We start from the raw sequence: 16037 nt of genomic DNA on the forward strand, positions 1-16037 counted from the left end.
GGAAGTTTTAATTATTCACCCACTAATTTCTGAGTTGATTCATCCTGACATCATATAGGTAGGTGTTTATACCACTTTGTTGGTACAACTAAATATTGGGCTTTGTGACCTGAGTGTCATTTCACTTTAGTTCTGTCTGAATCTTTAGGTCTGTGTATTCCAAGTTAAAGACATCCATTGATGTTACTATTGCTGTCAGCAATTGCATTGTCTTTTCTTTCAAGAGGTTTCTGATTTCAGATTTAACAACTAGATCTGTGACTAGGAAGGGACAGCAGGAGTGGTTGGGGAAGGAAATTTCTTTGCAGCTGCTCTTCGAACTGTGTCTCTGAAATAATGAAAGTTACTGTAATTATATGATCTAAGCAGCTGTGTTAAAACTGGCTGTTGTCAAGGGCCTTGAACTGATGTTACACAGTTGAGTTTTATTTTGATACAGTGTTATTTACATATTGAACTTTGAAATTTGTGCCTTTTAATTGTTTTAATTTATTACTGAAATTTTTCCAGACCTTCATCTGGTGCCTGTAATTATTAACAGAAGCACTTCTTCAGCACTGTGTGTGCCCTATTCTGGCCTCATTTTCTGAAACCATAAGGTGTCCCCTTGTTGCCTTGGGAAGGGGGGTGGCGGTGGGAGATGGGGGAGTCTCAGCAGGATAGAGCCAGGGAGAGCCAGATATTGGTACTTAAGAAATGCTTAGTTTTAACACCTCAAAGCACATTTTAGCCGGGGCAGATGGACCCCCTTAGTAATTTCTTTGTCCTGAATAGGCTTGAAATGAGAAGGTTACGTGGTCTGCATGGCTCTGAGGACAGCTATTCTAAGGTGTTCAGATAGAGGTGGTGGGATTCCTCTACCCTAAACACATAAGGGAATGTGAGACTTAACACCAGCAGTGGGCTTGGTGCTTTGCTAGAGGAGGTCCACAGCATTTTCTCTGCAGCAAATAGTAAAGAAGAGCAACATTGCTTAGTTTTTTGATCAATGATATCAGCTAAGGGGATTCAGGGATGAGGGAAGGAGAATAGAGACCGACACTTAGCAAGTACTAGTTCTGTTTCTGGCTCCTTAATAACCTTCTCCTGTTAACTTTCCCAGCGAAGACTAAGTAGTTCATAAAGTGAGCATACTGAGAGCAGAGGTGAGTGTCAGAGGGTTATTGTGCAGATTATATCAGATCATCCACTATAGCCATTGAATATCATTCCTGTTTTATGGAAGACAGATCCAAAAAGGAAAACTGATATGCTTCAACCCAGGTTCCCAGGTTATCTGACTCTACAGCCAGTGTATTTACCAAGAGACTAAAAGATGCTGCCTCCTAGAATGATGTTATGAATTTCAAGTATTATCCAAGGAAAGTAAATCTCATAGATGTTATAGAGACTGTACCGAATTGGAGTGATGGCATTTTGAAAGAGGAGGAAATATGTGTTAGAGATTTCCTTTTTTGTTTTTTTTTAAGATTTTATTTATTTATTTGATAGAGAGAGCGAACACAAGCAGGGGGAGTGGGAGAGGGAGAAACAGGCTTCCTGCTGAGCAGGGAGCCCGACTCGGGGCTCAATCCCAGGACTCTGAGATCATGATCTGAGCCGAGAGCAGACGCTTAACTGACTGAGCCACCCAGGCACCCCAGGTTAGAGATTTCCTTATGCAGAAACTCAGTGATAGTCTAATGGTGAGCCAATGAAGGGGGGAAAAAAATCAAAGAGGACTAAAAAGGGTATCATGGCTATCAAGCAATAGTTCCCAACCCTTCAGAATTTTCTGGGGGCACTTAAAAACACAGATAGTCCTGGTCCTCACCATCTAAAGATTCTGTTTCGGTAGACCAGAAAAAAATGTCTAGGGAATCTGTTTTTGTTGCTTGTTGTTTTTGTTTATTTGTTTTAAAGATCGTTTACCCTAAGTGACTCAGTTAAAACCATACAGGCTTCTGAGAACCAGCTTCTAGAGCACCCAACCAGGTGAAAGATTCGGATGCTGCTTTCCCAGTTCATTGGTGGTGGGGATATTGCAGTCATTGAGGAAGTTGCATTGAAAAAGCAATGATCTGATGCATTCTTGTCTCCTATTCATTTCCTCTCTCAGAGAGCAGGGGACTCACTGGGGTAATTCGTTAGCGGTGTGTTTATGACTAATTAGGAGGATTTGGTTAATGATATGGAAATAAACCAGATCCTGAAAGGTGAACGTGTTCTCATAGGATGTGTAGAAGATAGTCAGGTAGGTACCCAAAATTAGAAAAATTCAGAGAAGAGCTAAATCTATTAGCCCATGACTCGAAACACTTAAAAAAAAAAAAAAAAAAAAAAAGGAACATAGAAGTCTGAGAGATTCTGAAATTTGAAATTCTTGTTAGTAATTTGTTAGTCCTAGCAGTGGAGAGCTACAAGTACGACTGTATGTGATTGTCCATGGATTTTCCTGATTTTAAGGGAAAAGGTGGAAGAAAGGGGCACATGATCATGGAGATACACAAAAAGGAAACCAAAGCTCCTGTAAATGAGCAGACCTAAAGACATTGTGTGCCAGGATAGTGACAGGACCTGTAGTTGTGATTTTCAGAATTGTGGAGCACTGAGAAGAGGCAGAGCTCCTGAGTACAATTGTGCCCTTTACGGCTTGTACAGGTATGTTCGGTAGCCCTGCGTGATAGCACCCTGAGATGATCCGTGAGCACTTTTCATGGTTTTAAGAACTGGAGAAGTAGAGATGGGTGTATTATTTGGGGGATATTGGCTGATAAATTCGATGTTACACTCTAGCAGACCTTTAAAATAGATGATCAAAGTTAAATAATTTGCAGCTGAGAAGACTCTGTAGGGTTCTTTAAGCCTAGAAGGATGTATACAAAATGTTAGGAGCCTTTATCTCTGACAGGATTTAGGGATTAAGACTTTTCTGCTTATAGGGATTTTATTATTTTTCCCTAATGAACCTGGGTTATATATGTTTAAAAAAAAGGGACACAGAGCAGCTACTTGCCAACTTGTAAACAAAAAATGTAATACCAACTTTATGTAGTAAGCACCAGCAAGAAAATACAAAAAGTAGTCATACCAAATTCATCTAACTTTGGGGTGGGGAGGGGGGTAAGGTTATCAGATTAGTGGGTCAGAAGAATGTTGTGAAAGGTAAAGGTGGTAGGGTCTTTATATGGGACAGAGTTTCCCCAAATATTCCAACAGTGAATAGGGAGATTTTGGCTGGATAATAGTACATCCAGATGGTTACAGAACTAGTGACTCAGTATTGGTATGTGTGAGTATTTCATGAATGGACCCACAGAAGCCTGGATAGAAATCTCTAGAATCATGGGTGCTATCCTTGGTTCTGATCCATTTAACATGTTTGCCAAGAACTTGGGATAAAGACTTAACTGCATTTGACCATCATGCAGATTTTTGGTGTGGAATACCCAGTCTTCTGGAGGACAGAATCAGAATTCTAGAGGCTGACATGGAAGGGTCAGCTCAAGCTTCAAAGGTGAATTATAGCAAGGATGACTATAAATTCCTGCATGAAGCTCCCCTTCATCTCTCCATTAGCTATACAAATATAGAACGGGGGGGGGGGTGTTAAAATAGATATTGTTGGGGAACAGGCCTAGGAATTTATTTTAACTTACTGCCATTTTAGGAATCTACTGTGATAGGACTACTAGATAAAGGCAATGTAATCTTTGCACCAACTGTAATATAATGACATGTACAAGAAAAGATCGTGGTTTCATTGTAGTCTTCATGATCAGTTCAGAGCTTGGATATTAGCTCTAGACTAGAGTAGGACAATTAGTTTATGAAAGGCTTGTAAACCACAGTCATCAGTATAACGTATCATTCTCAGAGTAGAAGACAACATTAGTTTGTAAAGCATTTTAATGCATCATCTCATTTTGATATTTTCAAAATAGAGATTATCCCCATCTTATACAGATGAGAAAGTTGAAAGACTTAGCTGTATCCTGCCAAGTTAGTGCTGCTATATGGCTTCTATTATCTTGAAAAAGAGAGCAAATATTAATCCTGTATGGTGTTTTATTGTCTTTAAAATCTTTTCATAGAATTCTTTTTATTTGATTCTTACTGGTCGTGTGAGAAAGGACAGTGGTTACTGGTGATTACCATTTTGTAGCAGTAAAAGACCAAGGGCTGGTTAGGTTATATTTCAGTATTTGTTTCATGTCAAAGAAGTGCTACTTGGGGAACCTAGACTTGAAATTGAAATTTACTGCCTATATGTTTAGTGTTCCCACCACTGCAGTAGGCCTGGACTTTATTTTTTGTAGCTACAGGGGACTTGCCTAGAACCACAGGCTAGGAGTTTGCAGGTGGCCACAGTGTTGACCATGGTGATTTCCTTACTAGATGGCAGTGTCAGGCGGACTCTGAATCTTGGTTGTCTTTGGGAGGACCCTTGTGTGGTGTGGGATAAGCCTCTTAAGGTTGAAGAATTTGTAGACATCTGTGGTTCTTGCTTTTGAGGATTTACCTCCATAAGGAAATGAAGAAATGATTGACAAAAATACAACTAAGGAGACCTGACTTTAACTCTTAACTTTTCATCAGCTTTTTAAGCTGTGTCAGTGTTTCACTTTGTCTCCTTGGCTCTGAGGGAGTCACGTAGGTTGTGTATTAAGAGGATGATTTGTTACAAGAGACAGTAAGTCAGAGGGAAAAGGAGCAAGAGATCAGAGTTGCAGTCTAGGCTTTACTACTCTATAGTTGTGAAACCTTGAGGACTTTACCTCTCTGTGCCTCATCTATAAAATTTGAGGAATTGCTATCCCGTAGTGGTTTTGTAAAAGGGTTGTGTAAAAGAAAATGCAAGCAAGTCTTTTTTTCAAAGTAGCTGAAAAACAGAAAACTGTCCAGGATCGGTTTTTACAGTCAGGAACTGTTAGGAGAGACACACACACACACACACACACACACACACACACACACACACACATTTTAAAGTAAGTTCTGTGCCAGACACAGATACACACACACACACATTTTTTATTTTTAAATATTTTGTTTGTTTATTTGACAAAGAGATCACAAGTAGGCAGAGAGGCAGGCAGAGAGAGAGGAAGGGAAGCAGGCTCCCTGCTGAGCAGAAAGCCAGATGCGGGGCTCAATCCCAGGACCCTGAGACCATGACCTGAGCTGAAGGCAGAGGCTTAACCCACTGAGCCACTCAGGTGCCCCCCCACACACACATTTTTTTAAAGTAAGTTCTATGCCAGACATCGGAGTTGAACTCAGTGACCCTGATATCAGGGTCACCAAGCCAGCCAGGCGCCCTTCCCTCAATTGTTTTACCTTAAAAACTCAGAACCAAGAAGAAGCATATGTATTTATGTACTCATGCACTTGTATATCTGCAGAACTTTTGCTATTACTCAAGTATGTTACCTGGTTTAGGATTTCTTTATTCTTTTTCCCTTTACAGGAATGGTGACTGGTACATTTCCATCCCCCTTCCCATTCCTTCACTGACTTTTCTGTTTTGTAGAGCAAGGCTTAGACCACATAGCAGAAAACATTCTTTCTTACCTGGACGCCAGGTCTCTGTGCGCAGCAGAGCTGGTATGTAAAGAATGGCAGCGAGTGATCTCTGAAGGAATGCTTTGGAAGAAGCTTATTGAACGAATGGTGCGCACTGACCCTCTATGGAAGGGGCTTTCAGAAAGAAGAGGGTGGTAAGTTCTTGGATTGCTTATTTCCTTGGAAAAAGCTTCTTGGACATGGTTCAGCTGCCCAAATAAGTAGTTATACTTGCCAAATGTGTTGGCCCATTTTCAACAGGTGGGGAAGAGGAGTGTTCTGGAGTGGTGGCAGGGGGTAGACGGGTGGGTGGGAGTTAAAGCTGTTAGAATAATTCCTTTTGCAATGAATATTTCCTTTACAAGTATTAACCACTAGGAAGTAGTATATAGTTTGAATGAGTAATTTGGCTTTTCAAACCTATTTATTTATTTATTTTTAAACCTATGTATTTATGGTTTTCCTTTCACACTATTCTTAGGTGATGATACTATTAGCAAGAGATAGATAAGAAAAAAAGAAAATATGAGAAAGGCAAATAATGCCATTTGCTATTTGTCACTGCTTCTGATTAAAGATACAGGAGGCACAGTGGGCAGGAGTTTTCAGATAACCCATTAACTTACATATAGCTTTATAGCTTTGTACATAACCTGGTCCACTTAGCACAGAGAGTGTTACAGGTGGAAGTACAGGTCGCTATGTGAGTGCGGGTTAGGGCTATATATTCTTCAAGGGAGGAAGTTTGATGTGTATCAAGTAGGGTTTTTCACAGTTATATTAGCATTTTTTATTAAGTTATAGAATGGAAGGCTATATTAATATGTGTTGGGTGTTCAGAAAATAAAAGGCCAGGATTATGATACAGAGCTGGAAATGAAAGTATGCTCGTGTCTAACGTGTGATTTTTTTAATGGTCAGAAACCCTGCTTTTGAACTGTTAAAGTTCAGTACAAGTCAAAAGTCTTGAAAGATACAGTATCTTTGTAAGCACCATGTTTAAATAAAATTCACCCTTTTATGTGCAAAAATGTAACATCTGTTTGTTTTTATTTGCCAGGGATCAGTACCTGTTTAAGAACAGACCTACAGACGGCCCTCCCAATTCATTTTATAGGTCATTATACCCAAAGATTATCCAGGATATAGAGGTAACTTAATGATTTATCTGTTTTATGGGCTCTTTGTGTCTTGTTCTCACATTTTTATGTTGCCTTAGAGTGTTTTTTGATCTAAAAACATGGAGCTAGTAATTTTTTTTAAGTTGAACTCTTGAAGCAAATGTGTCATAATCGGTGTGTAATCTGCAGCCGTTCTTCAGAGTAGATAATGCCTTTTAGTAAAAATGAGCTAACTTTCCTGAAACATGAATTATGTCTGTGAGGTTGTCAGTTAATTAAAACCTGAACCCAAAGTCAGCTTTTTATTCTAATTTGATAAATTTCCCAAAATCCAAGGCACGGTTTTTCAGGTCAGCACTTTTACATTTTTGAGCCATCTCGAGAGAACTGGAAAAGGCATAGTCTCAGCTTCCTCTGTAAATTTCCCATAACTTTTTTCATAAAAATGACTCAAATATGATTCTAAGCAATAGTTAAGTGGGTTTTATAGAGCAAATTATGCTCCTGGATTTTGGATGTGAGTGTAACTTCACCAGACCAGTAAAACTCTGTAAACTTGATGAGAAACATTGGAGATGTTTGATATTATTCGTGTGTTCTAATTAGTTCAGTTTTATTATTTAGCCCTTTTCCTTGAACCAGGAAAGACATGCACAGGCATTTCTCATTAACTCTTTCACATGTGTTCGTGGCAGGTCTCGGTTACTTCACTATTTCCTCCTTGGCAAAAGGCTTAGCCTATGCTAGGCAGTGCTGTATCACCCATAAAGTTATACTCAGTTTCCCAAATGTGAAGTAATCCTCTCCTCCAGGTGATGGACATAAAAGTTATTGTGCCAAAATTCATTATTGGAGAAACATGTGCCTTTTGGGGAGTCCACTTTTCCCCCTATAAGGCAGATGTGAACTGATGGAATGATTAGGTTAATGGTAAATCTCAGTGTGACTGGAATATCATATTTAAAACACAAACCCTTGTCTTGAGTATACAGCTCCCTAAAATGAACTGTAAAGTAATCTCTTAGGGAAAGCTAAATAATAGAAAACTTCTGCCTGATAAATCATAAAGTTTAGGAATTAATTGATCCATTGGTAGCTCAAAACTTAGAATAAATTGCTCCTACAGTATAGGAGCTGAGACACAGTGTTAACTTGAATCTTATGTTGGTGTGTGGGGGTGGGGTGTGTGTGTGTGTGTGTGTGTGTGTGTGTGTGTGTGTGTGTGTGTTTCAGGGGAGAGGGACTGTCTCTTACTCCGAGATAGTTCTCAGATATTGCTTGTACATATATATTAGAAACTATATTACTTTTTGCTTTTTTCCCCCAACTATTCTTTAGAGAGTACCTCTAAATTTCCTTGAATAATTTTACAAGTCCTTTGTTATGAGAAGGACTATGTTTAAAGTCAATATTAATAAATGAGAACTCTGGAAGAACTTTGATCAGGTTGAAGATTTTGGTGACATAGGGTATTTTATTTAATCCTCATGAGCGCTGTTTTAATCGATAGTATGAACTCAGTATTCTGGAGCATGATAGTATGTGACACCACCTACCATAACCATTTCCTCAGGCTGAAATAATACTTTAAAGTTAGTGGAGGAGGCAGATGTGAGGGTAATGGAGCTGTGGGGGGAAACCCCATTTGATACAAAACCTCTACATCATGGTGGTCTACCCGGTGATTCTTAAACTGTGGTTTGGGAAAACGCACTGGTTGGCCACAAGAGTCTCCTCCAGATTTTTGTGGGCTAGATCTCTTAGGGTAAGGGATAATGTTTTATACTTTGGTATATTCACTAATAGTAGTAATAATAAAAGATAATGTGTCACACATATTAGAGTGTTCACTTGTGCTAGATTCTTTGTGAAGCATTTTATAATACACTTTTTCATTTAACTCTGAACGATACCTTGAAAGGTAGGCCATGGTCTTATTTAAAGTTAAGGAAACTGAGACATTCAACAAGGTTAAATAGCTTGCCCCGGATCACACAGCTAGTGAGTAACAGAGTCTGTGATCAACCTTATATTCTTCTGCACTTAGTACAACTTTCTGTATTATGGATTACTGGTACCTCATCAAGATAGAGATCTTTACCTCTGTTTCGGGAGTATGTTTTACTCTGTCTAGGGCAGATGCACATGTAGAGAGTTGTGTCAGTGATCTGTGGATCAAACAAATGGAGACTCGGGCTTGGCTCTTGACCTTATGGCTGGTATGAAACTTTTATGGCAGAATATAATAATTACTGTACCCGCTTTTGAGCCTTTGCAGTGTACCATGAACTGGGTTGGGTGATTTACATAGATTATTGCATTTAATTCTTACAAGGTACATATTATCCCCATCTGTAACAAGGGGAAACTAAGACTAAGAGAAGAGATGGGAATTTAACTGATACCTGTCTAGCTTTAGGCTTAGTGTTGTTGTTTGTCATTTTCAAAGTTGGAAAATGCAAGAAGTGAGGGAGAAAGAGGTATGTTGTTGCATGCCTATGGACTTTGCAAGGCGCTCTTCTCATCTTTTCCAATGGTGTGAGTACTTACCATCTTTGAAAAAAGGGTATGAGTTAAGATAAGATTAATTGGCCTGTTTTAGTTCCAGTTATGGGAAAGGTAGTACTTTAAAGGGTTTTAAGCACAATGCCGAAAGATAAATTACAGCCTGAGTGCTAAGAGGATGTTTGTGCCCCTCTGCCCAGTTGCCCATACACAGCTGCAGAGTCTCCTTGTGGTTCCTGTGGGCTTTGCAAAGTTGCCAGTTCACAACACCTTTTTCCTCTTCTTGCTGTGCTTTGACAGCTCTATTTTATGTACTCGCTCCTGTCATCTGTCCATTTCCGGATTTGACTTTGATGAACCGATGACTTTCCCTGTCACTTTGACTTACTAGAAATTGGCTAATTTTTAAGAAAAAAGTAGAGAATCTAGCTCAGTGAGGCCAATCCCCATTATTCAGGAAATGAAGATGTGAAAGATGAAGTCTGGGGAGAATAAACAAGTATACTTAGCTTTCTGCAAAGGCTCATCTTTCATGGGTGTTCTTGCCACACAGAGAGAAAAGAGAGGGTTTAGAGTACCTCTGAGGTGAGAAGGAATTCCTGGAAAACCTGAGGCACATTCCTAAAGGAAGCATCCATGTTTCCTCTACTATCTAGAGTCTCAGTTCTTCTTGTTACTGGTGAGCTTACTATTAGGTACTTCGCTACAGTGATTTAATTTAACCCTCAAATTTTCCAAACAGATTCTTAGTCCAAAGCTCATGTTCTTTTCATTCTACCAGCCCTCCCCCACTCCCAGGCATCTCTCAGGAGAGAGATGGAAGTTATTATAATAGACTCCAGTCAATCAGAATTCTGTGTCTTGATCTTGGATTTTTTTCTGTTGCCATCTTAGAGTAGTGGCAAATTCTTGCATGGAATAGGTCTTTTCCCTCTTTTTATTCACTGGATTAAAGTCTTTGAAGCACTCTCCTTGGAATAGACCACTGGTAAGATGATGTTGTGTTGTATCACACCTTTTAATAAACCACATTTTATTCAGGGAAAGTGGGGAGCTTTTTTGTGGTTTGCAAACTTGATATTAATATTGTCCTGACCAGAAAATGCTGAAACTTGCCCACCCACCCAGTTGTGTTTAGGCTTCTAAAAATAATGTTATTCCTCCATACTCAGACATCTGTTTTCACTCTATTGCCAATTTAAATGCCGCTGTATACTCTGTGTATCATGGCTACTTTCCCAGTATTTTGAAAATTTGCACAGGGTAAGGGGATTTTACAAGTTCTCAAAAACACGAAATATTCCTCTAACAGTAGCCGGTAGCCCATGATGTCTAAGTGAAATGGCAGGTATCTGCATAATTAAAGAGGTGCACCTGTGTATGCCCTGTATCCCTGCCACTGGAGTTCATAGTTGAATTGCACTGAAAGGCTTAGCCTCTTCCTGGGAATGGTTAGGGAGGGCTCAGGGCTAGCAGCATTAAGTATCAGCCTAGACTGAGACAACCATTCCTGACATTTCAGTGAGAAGATTTTTTTGGTCACGACCTACTCCTTTTGGTCCGTGTTCTCCGCAAACAAGGGAGAGCATCACTGGTATCATTTGAGGCACTGTGATGAGCATTTACATGTGTAATCTCATTTGATCCTTACATCAGTTTTGAGGAAGTAGATGTTATTTTCCCATTTTTACAGAGGAGAAAACTGCAGCTCAGACTGTCCCAGCTCATTTGCCAAAGCTGCTAACTGACTTAGGTATTTTCTATACCACAGTGGGCTACCTTCCATTTTTATTTTATTTTATTTTTTTTTAAAATATTTTATTTATTTATTTGACAGACAAATCACAAGGAGGCAGAGAGGCAGGCAGAGAGAGAGAGTGGGGGGGAAGCAGGCTCCCCGCTGAGCAGAGAGCCCGATGTGGGGCTCGATCTCAGGACCCTGAGATCACGACCTGAGCCGAAGGCAGAGGCATTAACCCACTGAGCCACCCAGGCGCCCCATCCATTTTTAAAGGCCTAGTATGTATGTATGTATTTTGAAAAGACCTGGCGTATAAGCATTCTAGTAAGAGTTGAGGTCATTAAATATGGTGGTAGGTAGTATTTTGGGCAGGCTCAGCCAGCAGCAAGTGCCGCTTTCTTTTGTGGGTGGCCTGGGAATTGAGAAGAGTGAAGTCTTAAGCATTACGTGAGATTGGTGTGCAGCAGAACGATCACCTCCCTGAGCTGGTTTAATGTCCCTTTCCTGGCATTTTGAAACAAACTATGTGTTTGTGTTTGGAGATTCAGGAACCTAATAATTTTTTTAACACAGCCCTAAGTGGGAGCTTCCTAAAATGACCCATCAAGAATTATCTGGCATCCCTTTTCTTTTAAAATTCAGAATTGTATTTTAGAAAATTAGTCTCTTTTCTGAAGTTGAGAAGCTAAGCCATTTCCTATTTCTTAACTTCCATTCAGCTTAGAACAAGAGCCTATTATCTAGCAGAGCTTTTGAGAGGGCCTAGCCTCTGCTGCTTGTTGGAGGGCCAGAGAACAAGGGTATGGCTCAGCCCTTCACGTCAGGGGGTGGTCTCTGCCCAGACTCCCCGGGACTCTCCGGGAGTGTGTGTACCCCAGGCTGACCACTGCTTCAGCCCAGCTCATCTTCAGTCCTTTCTGCTGTATATTTAGGTTTTTAGGTCTAGTAAAAGACTGTAATCAAGTCACCCAGTTCTAGAAAACATTTCCAGGAGAGGGGGAAATTCTTTTCCTTATGGGGATTCCTCCTCTTCCACTTTTTACATTAAATTTTTTTTTTCTGTCTCCCAGGTGATAGGATAGTCAGTATACTTTTTCTTTGCATTGAAACATATAAGAGCTACTTCAGTAATATCTTAAAGCAATTGTTTTATAATTAAAAACAGCTATATGAATTTTAAAAATAACCTGATATGTATATGTAAGATATATTACATAGTCAGCTTTGTAATACTTTGGGTTTATATGGAGTCATGCATTCTGCAGCAACTCTGAGCCCTTGTAGGGTGTGGCCCGAACATCAGTAACCACGGCCAGGGGTCTGTGGCCACGGACAAGACTTGGAATACAACTGCCTCGTAAGTCACTGTTTTCCTGGTATGCTTAACTTGCTGAGGTGGCTCAGGTACTATCTAAAAATATGTTAGTTCTCTAAATGACTTTAAGCATTGAGTTCAGTTTAAGGAAGTCCTTTTTTCTGGACCCCTTTTCAAAAAGTTGCTTATGCATAACTATCTGTTATCTATGTCGGTAGCGGTAGCAGAGGTGGGGTGAATTAATTTTGGGGGGGGGTTTGGAATGTGCTTTTATTTCTCACATTTTACAGACTTACTAGAAATGATGACGCTGCCTGAGAAGCTCTGTCTTGGTAGCAGATGGGCAGATGAGCATTCTCTCCCTCCTGGCGTCTCCGTGGCCCCACCTTCATCCCGGTGGGTGTTGGAAATAATGCAGTCCTGCCCTCTCTCAGGGTTGTACATAGGAGCTCTTTGAGGGCAGGGACTAGATTTCCAGGCTCCTGTGTTAAGTACAAAGGCCACAAATGATGAAGCATTTTCCTTTTTTGGCATATGTATATCACCATTGCCAGCCTCCCATTTCTTTTTCTGTGAAATGAGGACAGTAATATCGGCTGCAGAGTTGTGATGATTAAACTAGCTATAAAATGTTTAAAACACATAGCAGTACCTGGCACATAACATTCAGTAGATTTTAACATTTTAGAGCATACAGAAGCATACTGCCTTCAACATAAGAGGAAATACAATTTGTTAGATGTCAGCAGAGCCGGTAACTAAGTGCTTAATTGTGAATGAAGAGGAGATATGTCACCTTTCTTCAGCAAGCAACTAATTAAATTTTTAGCTACTTGGATAATTAACTACTCAGAGATAATCTTTCGAACCATATTCTGAACTCAGGTGTAACCAATTATTTTAGTCCAAACGGTTTGTTCCCTAATTTCTAGCATTTGGAGTTTACACTTTGGTTGTTCTTCATAGAAATATTGTGTCCTTTGATCCTCATAATGCCTCATATCCACTACCAAGGTGAGGTCTTCGAGTGCTCTGGGTATGACCCACCTTCTCATTAAACTTTGCCCACTAATGGGGTGCCTGGGTGGCTCAGTTGGTTAAGCGGCTGCCTTTGGTTCGGGTCACGATCCCAGGGTCCTGAGATTGAGTCCCACATTGGGCTTCTTGCTCAGCGGGGAGCCTGCTTCTCTCTCTGTCTCTGCCTGCTTGTGCTCTCTCTCTGTCTAATAAAGAAAGAAAGAATCTTTAAAAGAAAAACAAAAAAAAAACAACAAACTTTGCCCACTAGTGTGAAACCATAGTACTGTTTATCTCAGTAGGTGTCCTACAGCACTTAGAATTTTAATCACTCATTTGGCACTCATATTTTATCTGGAATTGTTACTGATCTTACGCTCTGTGTTCACTGCCTCAGTAGCTAGGATTATACTTCTTTATAGACACTGCATATTTTAGTGGAAAACATGGACTCCATGTCAGGAAGAACTGGGTATGATTTCCAGCTAGTCCAGCTACTAGTTTTGTGGCCTCAGGAAATTAAACTCTTTCCATGTTTGTAAAAAGGGAAATAAGAACATCCTTCCAAGGTTAATGTGTGGATCGTTTAGCCAAATAAACATGTTTAGAGTATATCCAGTTCCAGATACCTGTGTCCCTTGAGTGGTAGCTCCCTTGAAAGCGGTATGCATTCTGTTTTTTCATCCCCAGCGCCTAGCTAGGTCAGTATTGGGGGATAACATAGCATCTCGGTAGATGTTGCAGGAATGATGAAAGAATGAGAATCCAGGGTGGAAATGTGCCATTCTTGTTCTAAAGGACCTTTTAGTGTGGTAGAAGATTAAAAGTAGATATGAAATAAAATTCTTTCTGTAGTAGTTGGCATGTAATGTTTATTCGAGATCTTTTCTCGATGATGAAGACACTGCTTTGAATAGGTACATAGATTGTCAGTATATGCTTAATGTTGGTGGTGGTCTTTTGACAAATATTTTAATTGGCATTAGAGAGTGACCCCGTGAGTTACTGTTTATTTGTATATTTTGGGTGCAAAGGGCATTCTTTAAACATAATGAGTTCTGTCTAGGCCTTTTTTTTTTCAAACCCAACTGAAACTCATTGGAAATCTTATGACGGTTGCCAGACAGTCAGGGGAGTATTTGAGAAAAAACACTGTTGGGCTAATGTCTTACTTGGAAAAGAGCATGATTCCTATCCACAGACAGTTATGCAGACCAAAATGGGGTATCTGGTATGCTCTTCCTGGAAGCAGCACTAAAGTCTGAAGCCTAATAGAATAGTTGATTCACAAAAACTCATCTGTTTCCTCCTTTTCCCTCCAGACTATAGAATCTAACTGGCGGTGTGGACGACACAACTTGCAGAGGATTCAGTGCCGCTCTGAAAATAGTAAAGGTGTCTACTGTTTACAGTATGATGATGAAAAAATTATCAGTGGCCTACGAGATAATTCTATTAAGGTGAATGACTGTATTTTGTATGTTTTATTTTTAGAATTGTGGTTATGTGTTAGACACTAGATCATCGAATTGCTCTGTTTACTCCAGATTGTATTTTTATCTATTCCACTCCATCTTGGCAGCTGTCCGTGTGGTTCTGAAAAACTAGAGCCAGAGTATTTCCCTATACTAACACCAGACCCCTGGATTGTCTCACTTCTTATCCTTCTCTAAGCACATTCACATTCTGTATTCTGTGTTTAGGGACACATTGAAAATATCTCAGTATCACAGCACTCTTGCTGACTTTGCTAGCTTGTGGAAGTGTTGCTTACTTGCCTGTCAATCACAGTCATTACCTTTTATGGGTTCTGAAAAGGCTCAGTTGATAGCACAAAAGAATGATAGAGTGATTTATATTTGTATGTTTTAATTCACTTTTCAATAGTAGATAAACTGGATCATTTCTCCATGTTTAATGTTTGGCAGCTGATCTGACAGATTTTGTTTTACACTGTTTGTAGCTTATTTTCTCATATTTAAGAAAACATGTGGGTTTTTTTTAACTGTTTTTTTTAAAGTTATAATTTACATACAGGAAAATTCGCTCTTTTTGGTGTAAAGTTTTATGAGTTTTGACAAGCATAAAGAATTGAGTTATCATGACAGAAATCAAGATATAAAACAGTTCCATTGTCCCCAAAAGTTCCCTTATTCAGCCCCTTTGTGTTTAATTCTTTCCCCAGGCGCTGACCTTTTTTTAAAATCTTTTTTCCCTGAACCTATAATTTTGCCTTTTGGAGAATATAGTATAAATGGACTTACACAGTATGTAGCCTTTTGAGTCTGGCTTCTTATACTTAGCGTGGTGCATTTGAGACTCATCATTTAGCAATAGTTGATTCCTTTTTGCTGTTCAGTAGTAACCCACTTTATGGGTATATCTGCATGTGCTTATGCATCTACCTATTGAAGGACACCCATGTTTCCAGTTTTCACAATTACAGAATAAAACCACTATAAATGTGTATGCAAATTTTTGTGAAAATATACGTTTTCAGTTCACTTGAGTAAAATTATAGGATTGGTATTGTTGATTCATGGTAAGTGTATGTATTCCCTGCTAAGAAATGGCCAAACTGGTTTTCAAAGTGGCAATGCCATTTTATATTCCTGTCACTAATGTGTGGGAGCTCCCTTTTTATGCAAGTTTGGCAGCCCTTGGTATTCTCAATTTTTTTCCTTTGATATTTACCATTCCAATATGTATGTAGACACACCTCTGTTTTTGGTTTAAATGTACATTTCCCCAGTTTACATTAAATTTTATTTATTTGACAGAGAGAGATCACAAG

General features: G+C 39.5%; 1 protein-coding gene across 2 annotated transcripts in view; it reads left to right on the plus strand.

Moving 5' to 3' along the window:
- Window positions 1–16037, plus strand: part of LOC111140861 (F-box and WD repeat domain containing 11) — a 127147-nt gene that overhangs the window by 91665 nt on the left and 19445 nt on the right. For both annotated transcript variants that reach the window (XM_022493088.1, XM_022493087.1), the window contains 3 exons: window positions 5513–5699; window positions 6605–6695; window positions 14566–14703. In XM_022493088.1, coding sequence (XP_022348796.1) covers window positions 5513–5699; window positions 6605–6695; window positions 14566–14703 — 416 coding nt within the window. The remainder of the gene's footprint in view (window positions 1–5512; window positions 5700–6604; window positions 6696–14565; window positions 14704–16037) is intronic.

Source organism: Enhydra lutris, unplaced genomic scaffold (genome assembly GCF_002288905.1).
Source record: "Enhydra lutris kenyoni isolate GAN:26980312 unplaced genomic scaffold, ASM228890v2 scaffoldscaffold5, whole genome shotgun sequence".
NCBI classification, from domain to species: Eukaryota; Metazoa; Chordata; class Mammalia; order Carnivora; family Mustelidae; genus Enhydra; species Enhydra lutris.